A 13,252-nucleotide genomic window follows, 5' to 3' on the forward strand; every position below is an offset into this window, starting at 1 on the left:
GCTCTTGTTTTGTTTTTATTGCTTTTTTTTTCTCCACCCTTCCTATTTCTTTCTCTCTGCTTGGGGATCCTCAAGTGACATCACCAGTCTTACAGTTACCATGGTTTCAGGAGAAAGGGACCATAATAACTGTTTGGATCAAACAGAAAGGCTTGGTACAGTTATATGAAAAACACACACAAATAAGAGAGGGACCAAGACATCCAAAGGAATTGCTTTTTACTACAGGATTCAGATACAGTTTACAAGTGTAGGTGTGGATGTGAAATGTGTGTGTGTTGCGTCGGTCAGGTCAGTGCTAACGACGGGTCTGTGTGAATGAACAAGTTCTCATCGTACAGGTCTTCTTCAAGTTCGGCCTCTTCGGTGAAGTAGGTGGGGAAAGGAGGGTTGAGCAGAGTGGAGCTCCGGTTCGGCAGAATCGTGTCTCTGATCTGAAAACACACAAACACACACACTTAGAGTAAATGCAACGAGGACAAAATTGTCTTAATTAGAGCTGAAATAGTAAAGCAAATGTAATCACTGTAATAGTCCCTGAGAGTAAGAATGCATTTTATAGTTGCATAAATGTGAGGGTTTATTGTCTTCCTCCGTTTTCTCGCTCTGGGAAATGTCACCTTCGAGGCTGGCAAATGTGTCACGGGCATCTGCCCCAATTTCCCACCGTTTTTTGGGACCAAAATGAAAAGTTCTCCAGCTTTGTCATGTCCCTATTTAGAGGAGGAAGATAATTCATGCAGCGCTGTGTCCAACAATTTCTGCAACTTTCCAAAACGGACCATCTGACATTCACACCCATTCCACGCCTGGCAATCTGTGCAGAGCTGAAAAACAGCTTTTCACATAACCTTTATTAACAGATTCGGAGTTTGAATATGTAGAATCTGTAGGCGGGGGGGACACGATTCTGGAGCCGGAAGTCTTCTGGTGTCCGTTTCTAGTGTGACTGATCATGCTTGAGCAGGTGTTCGCTGCCAGAGAGAACACACATGGACCATAATGAATTGGCACATCGCCTTTTTAATTGTCGCCTGGACCTAAAACACCTCCAAGAAGTATCGCTGTTTTTTTCTTAGGTGTGAAGAATTGTTTGACGTGGGATGAAAGAAAGGAACAGAAGACAGAGTCCGCATTCTACACCGGAAGCCCCAAAGTTTTGGCAGACGCTAATTCATCTCGAGAGAATAGCTGCTCTGCTCTTATATTAGAACTGCCTTTACCATCGATCAGGACTGAAATCTGCACTGCAATCACATCTTTAATCAATGATTAACAACACTGAGCCACTAAAACAAGCCATTTTATTGGAAGAAAAAGTTCAGTGTTTGTTTAGTGGCCCCACATTAATCACATTCATTCTCTCCTCCCTCCTCCCTGGTCAATCAGACGCTCCTGTTACTGTTACCGGGCTAAATAATTAATTTGATTTACCACCAAAACAATCAACACATTAATCAATAATATAAATTGTTATTAGTTGCAGCCTCGGTCATAAATTTAATAAATAAAAGACAGCTGTTCCTCATCAGCAGAAGGGACATTACGGCTCTACAGAATAATAAAACCAACTATAATAAACAAACATTATAAACCTGCATGTGACCTCTTTATGGGAGTCAAGTGTGTGTGTGCGTGTGTGTGTGTGTGTGTGTGTCTGTGTGTGTCTGTGTGTGTGTGTGTGTGTAAGACAGCTGAGCCGGGTGAAATGCAATGCACATTTGTATTCATTATCGCGTGTCGGCAAAACAAATAATAGGCTGTGTGTATCTGCGCACACACACACACACGAGATGAGCACAACATGCTGAGTGTGAAGATGGATGCTGTGGATGTTACTAACATCATTAAAGTGCGTGTTTTCATTGCCGCACAGAGAAACACACACGCACACACATTGCTGATCCAGCACAGTGTCATTGAAGATGGATCACACCGTCTTGCAGGTGTGACGGTGTTTAACAGGTGCAAGGTCACTGGTCTCTGTCAAGAAACTAAGCACGCTGAGGTTGACTTTCGACTTCAGTGTGTTTGCATCTTCAATTTGTGTGTGTGTGTGTGTATGACTTTTTTTTTCTTACCTTCAGTAAGCAGTTTCTGTGGCCGGGGACGGAGCCGTGAACATACAGCACATTGAACTTGGTATTGACCCTCCATATCTGAAGAGAGAGGGATGGAGAAGAAGAGGATGAGATAATATTGACATGAATTATGCGTCAAGGGCACAAAGGTTCTAAGCCACAACTCCTCATGTGTCCTTGTGAGTGTTTGTACCTTCAGTCCAAAAGCTGTGACGAAGATGTTCCCCATTCGACCGGGCATTTTCTTCCCTTTGAAAACTTTGGCTGGATCCTAGATAAAGAAAGAACACACACACACACGCGCATTCCTTCATTAGGGGAAGCAATCTGTTCATGTCTAGATCGTGGGTGAGCTTCCTACACAGTAAGTGTGTGTGTGTGCATGTGTGTCTTACCCCTCCAGGCCCAGAAGCTCCAGGTCTACGGTGAGTTTTGGTTTGACCGTGGGTTGCTGGCTGACCCTTGAAGCCATATCGCTTCATTACACCTTGAAAACCTTTACCAATGCTACACACACAAACACAAGAGAAATCATATTTGCAGGTTGCATTCAAATATGTTGACTAGTGGCCTCAGAGGATATTGTTATAAAAACTGATCTTTCTTGGGCACGAAGTAGGAAAAGAAGCCAACACCGGAGGAGGGATCGCTGGCAGAGCAGAACTTACGATTTAGCCGTGACGTCCACGTACTGGCCTGGACGGAAATGTGCTGCGTACAGAGGAGTGCCTGAAAACAACACAACAACACAAGAATTTATAGAAACATTTGTAACATCATTACTAAAGCGCATACCTCCGAAAAAGCCAGATAATAACAATATTAATACTATTAATCCCATTATGAAACCACAGTCAAATTAAATAGATCCAGATTAGTATTTGGATCTCCACTTAAATTGCACACAATCATAGACATCATGTTAGATTTTTTCTTTAAGATCCATGAATTATCTTGTAGAAATCAACAGGATGGATCCGTCCTTGCGTCGCGCCCCACTCCTCCACAAACTTTCATGGACATCTGTTCAGTAGTTGTGCGTAACAGAAACACAAAAACGTAACCTATTAGGCGTAGATTCTTATGTGTGACGTGTATACCTGGCTTGATGAGGGCGTTGTCTGTGACTTTAAAGGTGACCACTTTCTGTTTCGGTGGCACTCCTGCATTCCTGAACATCTCCAATTCCGCTTCAGATCTCTGTCAGACAAAAGGATGGAAACAAATAACTCTCAGGGGAGGGAAAGTGATATAAGAGTAGAAGCACTGAGCAGCAGCTGGACATTGACATTTGAAAATCAACCACACGACAGTGACAGGCTATAAGCGAGTGGAGCACACGCTCACAGACGCGCGCGCTTGGCAGTGAGTGTCTCTGACATTTGCTTTAACGCGGCTCGCTCTCATCTCAGCCCCAAAGTCCCTGGAAAGTCTCCTTCTTCCCTTCTGTCGACTGAAAAGCAGTCTGCCAAAGCTCCTCACTCTGACCATCTCTGCCTCTGACTGAGGGTTAACACAGCTGAGTGAGAGATTCAAAACAACCTCAGCAAGGACAAGTGAAACCTTGACTCCGATCCGTCAAGCATCCATCAAGACTCAATGAATAAATTACACTTTGAATCAATCCTTCTTTATTTATTTTTTATCTCAGAAAGACAAACGTGATATTTGAAGAGGAAAGTATCTCCTCGTACATACTAAAGAGGCGATTTAGTTAAAAAACACTTCTTTAAGCACAGTCTTCATTTTTTGGAGGAGGATCAGAGTGATCCGAGGAATTGAAATGCTTACGGTCACCTCACTTTTCAGTGTGTCACTTCTGATGAGCATCTAAAGCAAGTCAGGCTTATTAATATCATGACAGATTTTCTTTTTATGAAGTCAATATGGGAAATAGCAGCTATCTAAACCCATTTATTTTGACACCTGAGACGAAACATAGTTACTGGTGCCGAGTGGGCGAGTATAATTTCCTGAATTATGGATCTGTATAAATAAAAGGTCTTTGCACCGAGAGGCCTGACATGAGCTCATTCCTGCAGTGAAATGACAGAAACTCTAACATTTGCACATTTGATTTTTTCCCCCTCAATGATAAGGAACTGTAGCCCGGACTGAGATGAGCTGAGATGTGTGAGGTGTGTACAGAATGACTAGGCAGCGTTTTGATGAAATCATAACTCATCTATGCACAGCACGCATCCTTCATGCATAAGACATTTTGAAGTGATCAAGTGTTGGCCACCAGCTGACGTGCTGTGTCTGCTCTGCTAAGTGTGGTATGATGAATTCTCAAATGTTACGATTCAGTGGGGATCAACACTGCAAAACGTTTGCAATCAGAGAAAGAGACTTTATGAAAGTTTAAAACAACCGAGTTGGGTCATGTTTTAATTTCTATTTAGTTTTCATAACTTTCACGTTTCAAGTGAAGCTGTGTAAAATTTAATAGAAAAGATAAAACTTTTTTTTTAACAAATTAAATAGAGATGAAAGTGGAAACAATTAAATCTAATGGTGCTGCATTGAATAAATTGGACTTTTCCAGTGGCTCATTTAGTATGTCTGCAGTTTGGTGGTGAAAGGGTTGTGTGCACTGGGATTTCAGAGTTTTTCCGTGAGAGCAGCGGCAGTGAATCATAAAGTGAACAGGAAGTGAACAGGAAAGGACAATTGAATCATGAGCTGTGAGTTCTGTAAAGCCAAACAGAGCGGCCAATTTAAATGATAATGATCTGGTTCATTGATAAATATGGCTGACACATTTTTCACAGTCTTTTGATAAGCTGTATTATAAAACATATATTATAGGTGATTTAAAGTCTACTAAGCCTAAAAAACTGTCAGGGAGTAGCTTTGAGCTTAAGCCAGATAATGTCAACACATCCAAGTTCACAGCTGAGATAAAAACTTAATGTGTTTTTCAATGATTTTTAACGTCATTTTCTTACGTGGAACGGTGATACGTTTTTCCCTCCTACGATGAGAGCGGCCGTTTGTCCGTCATATTCTTCTTTGGACAAAAAATTCACAACATGACAGTCCATCACCTGAAACAAAAAGGATTTCTGGATTTAATGAGCAGTAAGATGAACAGCGTTTCATTTAAGTTTTCACCTCTTGAGAGGTTATAATAGAGTAAGGTAATAAGTAGATATAATTCCTCATGTAAATCATTTTAATATCAGTCCACAGGGTAACTCAGGAGAACAACAATAAATCCTCTGTGACACAATAACAACCGTCTTGTTCTTATTCGCTGCATAATGACAAACCTTCAGTTTCACTTCAGATATAATCCAAGTGTTCCAAAAATCCTGAAAAGTAATTTAATTATTCAAACTTTCCGACAGACAGCTGCTGTTTCAGCTTCAAAGAAAAAAAGAGAGTAAATGCTTCAAAAGTGAAATCAGCAGATTTGGATGAGACTCCGTGAGGCCTTGAGTTTGATATTAATAATTTAAAGTAAAAAGGTCTGACTGACGTTTTTCCAAGATTGAAATGCTACCAACTAGATTATGTCATTATCAATAAAGAGTAGACTGAACGCACACAGCCACGGCTCGCTTTTAATTTACTTTGCTGACAGACTAGCAAATGAGACGAAAACGTGATCTGAATAAACTTGGCTTCAAATATCTCCCGGTAACACCTTGTTGTATTCGAGCAGTAGCTTTTTGACGAGCACTGTGGTACTTCAAATGTACGATGCGAGCAAGGCCTGCGGGTTCAAAAGGGCTCCATGTTTGTTATTCTTCCTTCACACTCTACAGCGCAATCCAATTAATTTCACTTGCTGTTACTGCACTGTTGGTTATTCCCCTATGAGGACAAACATAACACACATTTTTTTCCCAGAGGAATGCCAGCAGCTATTTTGATGCAAAAGCGACGGCTCAAAACAAAACAGGACAGGTGTGCGTGTCTGTGTGTCACCTGTAGCATCGTGACTACATGTCTTTCTCCTGTTTTCGTCCAGATAGGAGCCATCCCCAACTTCGAGGCCACTAACCCAACTCGTCGACTCCCTGGGAAGAGGAGCAGATGACAAGACAGCTTTAGTTGTCCGTCAACAGGAAGACGCAGTACACACAGCTGTCAGTGAGTGCTACACTGACCCTCTGTCCATTGGTGCTGCTGCCAGGGCTCATCTTTGAGTGGGTTCAGCTTCTCAGCCGTCTGTCTTTTGTATTCCTCCGCAACACTCTTCCTCATGTACTCCTGGTTGTCCTCTGTGAGGTGTTCCTCAAACCATGTCGTGGTCTTTACTGTCCTGATACAAGACACAGTGTGGACAGGACTGCGACAGAAAATAAAAATAAAGTTAGCAGCTAATTTGCAAGCAATACGATCGCTTATATACAGCCACACACACGACTGAGTCCAATCAATTTGAGAGCACCACACTGCATAATTACATTTTTGTATTGAACTTATTTTAGGGCGGTGACTAATGATTATTGCTCCTTGTCAACTAAAGTTTTAATCCGATTTATCACCTGGACAGTAAATCTCAGAAACAGCCCAAGGCGATGATGCTTAATTCCTCTGATTATGTTAAACAGATTATATTTACAGTCAGACTAAAGCAGCATAGACTCATATTTGAGAGCCTGGCTGTGTAATTTTGCATAATGATTTCAAAGATTGATAAATTCCATAGAGCTAAATTGCAATTTTTACTTAATATTCATATTTTACTTAAATATTCAGGCTCAACGTTATTTTAATTGATCTTAATTTATGGCTCCTATATTGACCACAGCATTACATCTCAGTCTCATGGAGTCAGCACAGTGAGTGAAGAGTAGGAAGCACATTTGCTGCTTTCATGACCAATTAAAAAGGCAGAATGAACCCTGGTGGTTTTAGTCATGTCTGGTTGTCCAGATCTGCTTATAGACGGATATTAATACATTATCAATACATGACTCTGAATGGGAGTGTAGGGTGCTTCATCAGCTGTCATCCACTATAACAGCATGCACGTTGCTATAACATTGACATACAATTAAACACACACACGTAGAAAACCTGAAAGATATTAAATTGTTATCTCTATTAGCTATTAAAAGGTCAAGCAGAGAATTGTGAACTAGCTGTAGCTACACGTGACGTTACAATTCCAATGTGAAAATTACAGCAATAGTTCAATAAGATGCCCGGAGGAAAATAACACAGACGATAGTGAATTAAACTGAAAGACGCATGAGCTGGTAGATAACAACAGCCCGGTCTGTGTGAGCTACATGCTCGAGCTCACTGCAGCTACATAAACGCTACTAGCCTGTTAGCATTAGCCACCTTTCAGCCGCTGTTCGGAGAGAAACGAGACGAGTTCCCCGCTGGAGAAGAAACCGGCAGCTCCACGCCGCCATCACGCTCCCTGGTCCTCACACGTTAACATCAGAATCACAGCAGAGCAATAAGCGAGAAGACACCGGCTCTCACAACTTCAGCATAGCCATGCCTTCGTTTTCGTCCTGTTCTAAATGTCACCCTGGAAGCTTCCGGTACATGAGCAAAACAGTTCCGCAACACTGAGGCACAAGCCAAAGGTTCCGCAACATACCACTTTTAATATTCAGCAAATGTTGTATCTTTTAATTTTAACATCTACGAAGCATTTAAACTAAATATTACGTTTACACATTTACCCAAAGATTAACAGTAATGGCGGCTAACCATAAGCTACTCTACATAAACGATAATGAATGCTAAGTTTTAAAGGTCACTCTTAACCTTGGAAACATCAGTTGACCTTACGGTCACTTGTCGGGAGCTTTCAGTCACATGACGTGATCTTCATCGACCAAGTGGGTTGTCCATTTATCGTAATCAAAGAAAATAATACAAATTGAATTATATATATTAGTAAAAATGAATAATGTTAATTCAGACCGAATTAAAAAAAGTCGCACTGATTTAGGTCGACTTTACAGTTTTATATCATTATTTAGTTTTTTATTTATTAGTTGTAGTAGTAGTAATAGTAGTAGTTTGTAGTAGTAGTAGTATTCGTAGGGGTAATAATATATAAATGTAATGAGAATGATATTCGATTTTAGAGAAGAGAAGAGTTTTCATAACCAATTAAATTGACCCCCTCCGTGTTTTGAAGTAACTCTTGTGAAGTGTGTGGGCTCTGATTGAGGAAGCAGATTGGTGCTGCGGACTTCAGGAGGTTCATGTGCTGAATACTGATCTGACCGTCAGAGGCTGAGCCACCTATGGAGAGTACTCTCAGGACGGCCCAACTTTGGTTCGACCTAATTAACTATGAAGATTAGTGCAATAAGTTATTCTTGCATTTGAATGTCCGTGTGAGGGACAGCTAGAGAGAAAGAGAGAGAGGGAGAGAGAGAGAGAGAGAGAGAGAGAGAGAGAGAGAGAGAGAGAGATTGTGCAGAAAGTGTTATTTGTGTGTGTGCGTGGCAGATTGGTGACACACTCACAAACTTACACACAAGAACCAGAACACGCCCAAGTGAGAAACCAACGTGTCTTTATTATAATCAACATGCAGAATACAGAAGTTTTTGCTCACAGATGAGTCTCTACCACACACGCTTGTCTAACCTCCCAGCACCCTTTACAATGTAAGAAGGTTATTAAGAAATTATTACAATTATTCAGTTGTTCATTTCCATTTAGCAAAATGTCAAACAGATCTGTAGAAAAGAACCCGAAACACCCAAGTCGAGTTTGAATGCCACTGGAATGACAGAGATACTTTATTTCATAACTAGCAAGAGGATACTGCAAACAGGATATTAGCAGGAGCTAAATTATGCATGCATTTATGCAGTACACTAACAGCGACGCTACCATTCCCATAATAAGATTTGCAATGCTAATTCTAAGCTTTTAGGGCTATGCAGTCACACACTTTGGTTCACCTACTCACAGATCTTTTGGTCTATATGTACTTGCTAGTTATCTGAATAAGGTAAGAGTGTCATTTCTTTGGGCGGGCATTGGGTTGAGTCTGCATGCTGGCTCAGAAGACTGCTCTTATTTCTATAAAGATCTTTTCAGATATACAGTAGAGAGTAATAATTTCCCAGGTGATGCCATGGCCCCACATGCAACAGTCATCAATGGAGGAGTTCAAATTATTTCACCAGAACAATCTAATTCTCTGAGCTAGACTACTGTATGTAGTATGTAGTACGCCTGTGTGTGCTTGTTCATGTGTATATGTGTACTTGTGCTTTTGCATGTGTATATGTACTATACAGTAAATAAATGTATATTTCTATGTATATATGATATACAGTATGCTGTATATGTATAATTAGGTGTATGTGTGCATGCAGTCCATTGTCAGGGGCTGAACGTTCTTGTGGACTCATAGTCTGACATACACTTGGGTGTGATGCCTTTCGCGTTGTAGTAATCCACCACCTGGTTGGGGACTTCTGCCAAAACGCTCTTAGCCAGGGCAGCTGGGGAGGCCTGGAAATACAGATATAGACAGAGAAGGATGAGGAGCGGGGTCACAAACACAGACACACGCACACAAACACACACACACACACACAAACACATCACTGGCCATGCGTGGACAGCTCTTGGACACCAGAATTTGCTGTTGAGCCGGATGCTGTCAAAGGTCCAGACCAGTGAGCCTGATGTGATCAGACAAGCTGATTTGACAACCTCCAAACATCCCTGCTTTCACCTTTTTGTCCTGTGCTTCCATCGCTCGGTTATGAGACACTGGTCACCGGATGTTACCGAAAATAAATACATCACATTTCATCTAAGGATAAATTAAACAATGTATGAAGGCCCATTCTTAACACTTGCAAATGCAGGTGAGTTATACACATTATACTTCTCTGTAGATAATGCTGTATGAGTGGATTTACATTTTCAATTACAGGATGGGTCAGGAAAAAAAACTATCAAATAATGGTGCAAATCTGGATCAATGAGTAGATCCAGGAATTTTGATCCATCTTTTATTCTTTAATATTGCGAGAAAAGTTTTTTTCTTTTTCTGAATAGATAATAGAATACCTGATTTCCTGAAATTGTTATTCTTTTCCGAGGGATTATTTCATGGATGTTGATGAAAAAGGGGGACTGATATCTATGAGTGTGTGTAATTTGCTGCAGTTTCATTGGATTTAAGGGCCTCTGTGGAGGTATGTGCTCCACTGAGTTCCCCTTTAGTTGTTCTGTGGATTTTTTTTAACTAATTTGAATGCAACTCACTGACAACGTTCTGTGATAACTTAAAACTAAAGAAACATGAACACACACACACACACACACACATCGGCCTCTCGTCTTCATGCGCACATATGCTACCACACCACACACACATCCAAATCTGAGTCTGTCATACTCTGTCTCACATAATTGCCCGAGACAATGCATCATCAAAGTGCACCCACCACCCAGCCCTCCGCCGCTCTCCTCCTCTCATTTCCACTCTTCCTCCCGTTCCCTCTCCTCCGCTCCTATCTACCTGTTATCCCCCCCCCCCCCCTGCCTGTCACACAGCAGCTCCGTCCTGCTAATCCCTTCTGAAAAGAAACGACAGAGCAGAAAATCACCTCTCCACCTCTGTCACACACTCCCTCTCTCCCTTTTGTCTTTAGCTCCGGTCTCCTGTTGACCTGCCTCCACCACCACCGGGCCCGTCTTCCTCTCTCTATTGCTTCCTCCCTTCTGTCCCTCCAGTTTTATTCTTCACTTTTCCTCTCTGCCTGTCTCTTAATGTACTTTTGGGCAGTTTCTACTCCTCCCTGCGTTTGCTGAGGTCTCTCCCTCTCCTTCTGTTTATCTGGGATGATTCTCAATCTGCCGGAGACCAAACTCACCATAACAGACCCAGCCAAACAGACTTTGTCAAAGCCAGGCGAGATTAATGCCTCAAGAGGCACACGCACATGTGAGACACACACGTTCGACACGTGTGTGTAGAGAGCTGATGTGTGTGTTGACGAGCACACCAAGCTTATGATGCCAACACGCTCACACTTGTCAACCCCTGAACACTGCGCTTCTACCAGCCCTCCCAATGCAAGTGTACCACACACACACACCCACAAACACACACACACACACACACCAACACACAGAGCCCATGTTGAACTGGAATCATTGCTTTAAGCATTAAATGCTTCTGCATGACTAATGTAGGCAGTAAACAGTATTAGTTGGTTGATTGCAGTGATATTTGGATTAGATTTACATTTAAAGTTGTAGCTTTTGTTAGACAGCTGAACAGCCACTATAAGCTACTGCTACAAAACTTGTGAGTATAATGAACTGAGGCACATTTAATTACCGTTTTACTACTTCTACTTTTTCTATTGCCTAAATTAAGGCGGTTGTATATTTGTCTCTGTTTGTTTGTCTGTTAGGCAGCAGAAATTATACGCATCAGTCTGGGGAGACCTTTGGTTTGGATCTGGATCAGTGGGCAGATCCAGGATTCTTTCCATGTCCATTGATTTCTCTCAGAATGATTCATGGATCTGGATGTAACAAGAGGCACATTTAGGGGACCGATATTTATGAGGGCGTGCAGACTGTGGATCTAGTGAATTTCAATGTGGTTTTATAAAGGGAACTGTCGGGACTTGGTTAATGCTCTCTACTGAGTGACATTTCTCATTTGTAAGAGGAGGCTTGTGTTAGTTATTTTTTCAACAATTGCATCTAATCCCTTTAGCAGCAGGTTTGAAAATTCATGTGAAAGTTTTGATGTAAAATATTCATCGGAAACTTCAGGGTCTGCCAATATCATTATTTTCCTGGTTTAAAATCTTCTTATAAGCCTCCATGGATCCTCCTCACATTTCTTATGCTCTTAAATGTTGTTATTCAGCTTTAGAAAAGCTGCAAGGATTACGGTAAACATTCAGGAATCCTTTACAGGTGGTGGATGTAAGGAAGTAGCTACACAAAGCACAAAAACAGCTGAAAAAGATCATCTATTTGGTTGAATACTTAATTCTGTGGTCCCCAAATTGGACATGTCTAAATGGTAACCCCCGGGAATTAGCCCCATCAACGCTCTGTGATTTATAGATACAAGACTTCTACCCCTCCACACATCCTCCTCCCTTTTCCTCCACCCACGTGTTTGAAGTCCTTGAACGGGACGAACTGGACGATGTCGCGGAGCACTGGCTCGCCCTTGGGTGAGCGGCAGGATGCCGTCGTCCCCGTCCAGTATCTGCATGTCCGTGAAGTCCGCGTTGCCGACGCCGACGATGATGACGGACATGGGCAGGTGGGAGGCGTGCACGATGGCCTCCCGCGTGTCCGCCATGTCGGTGATGACGCCGTCTGTCAGGATCAGCAGGATGAAGTATTCCTGCGGGGATGGGGGGGGGGTGAGGAGAGGGAGGATGTGAGGAGGTGAAGAATGGATGTTCGTTGAATTTCATTTTTTAAAAAGGGACTTCTTGTTGGGGAACTAATTTGAATAAAAACTCATTGTAATCCGCTAGAGACCCTAAGACAGGTGGGGGACATGAAGGCTTGCGCTGAAACCTATGACTTGAATTAAATTAATATCAGTCGTTTCCGTCTCTATTTTCAGTTCCTCTTTTTTTCCTCTTCTTCTCTTCCCGCATGTCAACCCTACCTCTGATGTGCTTTTTTTGTCTTTTCCTCTTTCCTTCGTCCCACTTTCTTTGACCTGTGCAAACACCAACTGTCACAACAACATGAACAGGATTGCCCCAAACTTTCTCCTGTTAACTTTCTCATTCCTCTCTCACCATGGCCTCCTTGGTGTGCATCTCCTCGGAGGCGGACGAGGCCACTTTCTGGATGATTGGGGCGATGTTGGTGGGCCCGTACAGCTGGATCTTGGGGAGGCAATTCTGGTAGGCCTCCACGACGCCTTGGATCCCTGCAACACACATAGCAGGTTCACCCGCTGCTCGTTTTATGTGTCTCCCTGTCTGTTTACCTGTGCATTACCCTGCTCTAACCTCGCAGAGTCAAAGTTCTTGTACTTGCAAAAGTGTCTGCTAAAGCAAATCAGATTCGGCGTCGTTGCGATCGAGGTGACGGGGCACTTTCTTTCTTCTTTCAAAAAGCTCTTCCCTTGTAGTCCACACAAACACGAGACGGCAGACACACACTGCATCGCGACAGGAACGCGGCGATGTGGGGAAGAGGAGTGCAGGAGCCCATTT

The 13,252-nt window shown here is 42.3% G+C and overlaps 2 protein-coding genes across 2 annotated transcripts in view; both read right to left on the reverse strand.

The window, feature by feature from the left end:
• Nucleotides 1-202: 202 nt before the first annotated feature.
• mrpl3 (mitochondrial ribosomal protein L3) lies at nt 203-7,615 on the reverse strand. The gene is made up of 10 exons (XM_053447290.1): nt 7,386-7,615; nt 6,200-6,381; nt 6,018-6,109; nt 5,033-5,131; nt 3,182-3,281; nt 2,750-2,810; nt 2,477-2,588; nt 2,275-2,352; nt 2,082-2,159; nt 203-434 (listed from the first exon to the last, which is right to left on the reverse strand). The coding sequence occupies exons 1-10, from the start codon at nt 7,457-7,459 to the stop codon at nt 288-290; spliced, it is 1,023 nt and encodes a 340-aa protein (XP_053303265.1). The 5' UTR covers nt 7,460-7,615; the 3' UTR covers nt 203-287.
• A 992-nt stretch (nt 7,616-8,607) lies between these two features.
• LOC128462164 (copine-4-like) overlaps nt 8,608-13,252 on the reverse strand; it is a 15,782-nt gene continuing 11,137 nt past the window's right edge. The window contains 4 exon segments of the mRNA XM_053447463.1: nt 8,608-9,539; nt 12,183-12,257; nt 12,259-12,420; nt 12,830-12,963. Coding sequence (XP_053303438.1) covers nt 9,408-9,539; nt 12,183-12,257; nt 12,259-12,420; nt 12,830-12,963 — 503 coding nt within the window. The 3' untranslated portion in view covers nt 8,608-9,407.

This window comes from Pleuronectes platessa, chromosome 18 (assembly GCF_947347685.1).
Source record: "Pleuronectes platessa chromosome 18, fPlePla1.1, whole genome shotgun sequence".
Classification (NCBI taxonomy): Eukaryota; Metazoa; Chordata; class Actinopteri; order Pleuronectiformes; family Pleuronectidae; genus Pleuronectes; species Pleuronectes platessa.

Coding starts and splice junctions, on each gene's coding strand:
- mrpl3 (XM_053447290.1), bottom strand. CDS start 7,459: ATGGCGGCGTGGAGCTGCCGGTTTCTTCTCCAGCGGGGAACTCGTCTC. Junction 6,110..6,199: donor GCAGCACCAATGGACAGAGG/GTCAGTGTAGCA, acceptor TCCTCTTCCCAG/GGAGTCGACGAGTTGGGTTA. Junction 3,282..5,032: donor AAAACGTATCACCGTTCCAC/GTAAGAAAATGA, acceptor TTTGTCTGACAG/AGATCTGAAGCGGAATTGGA.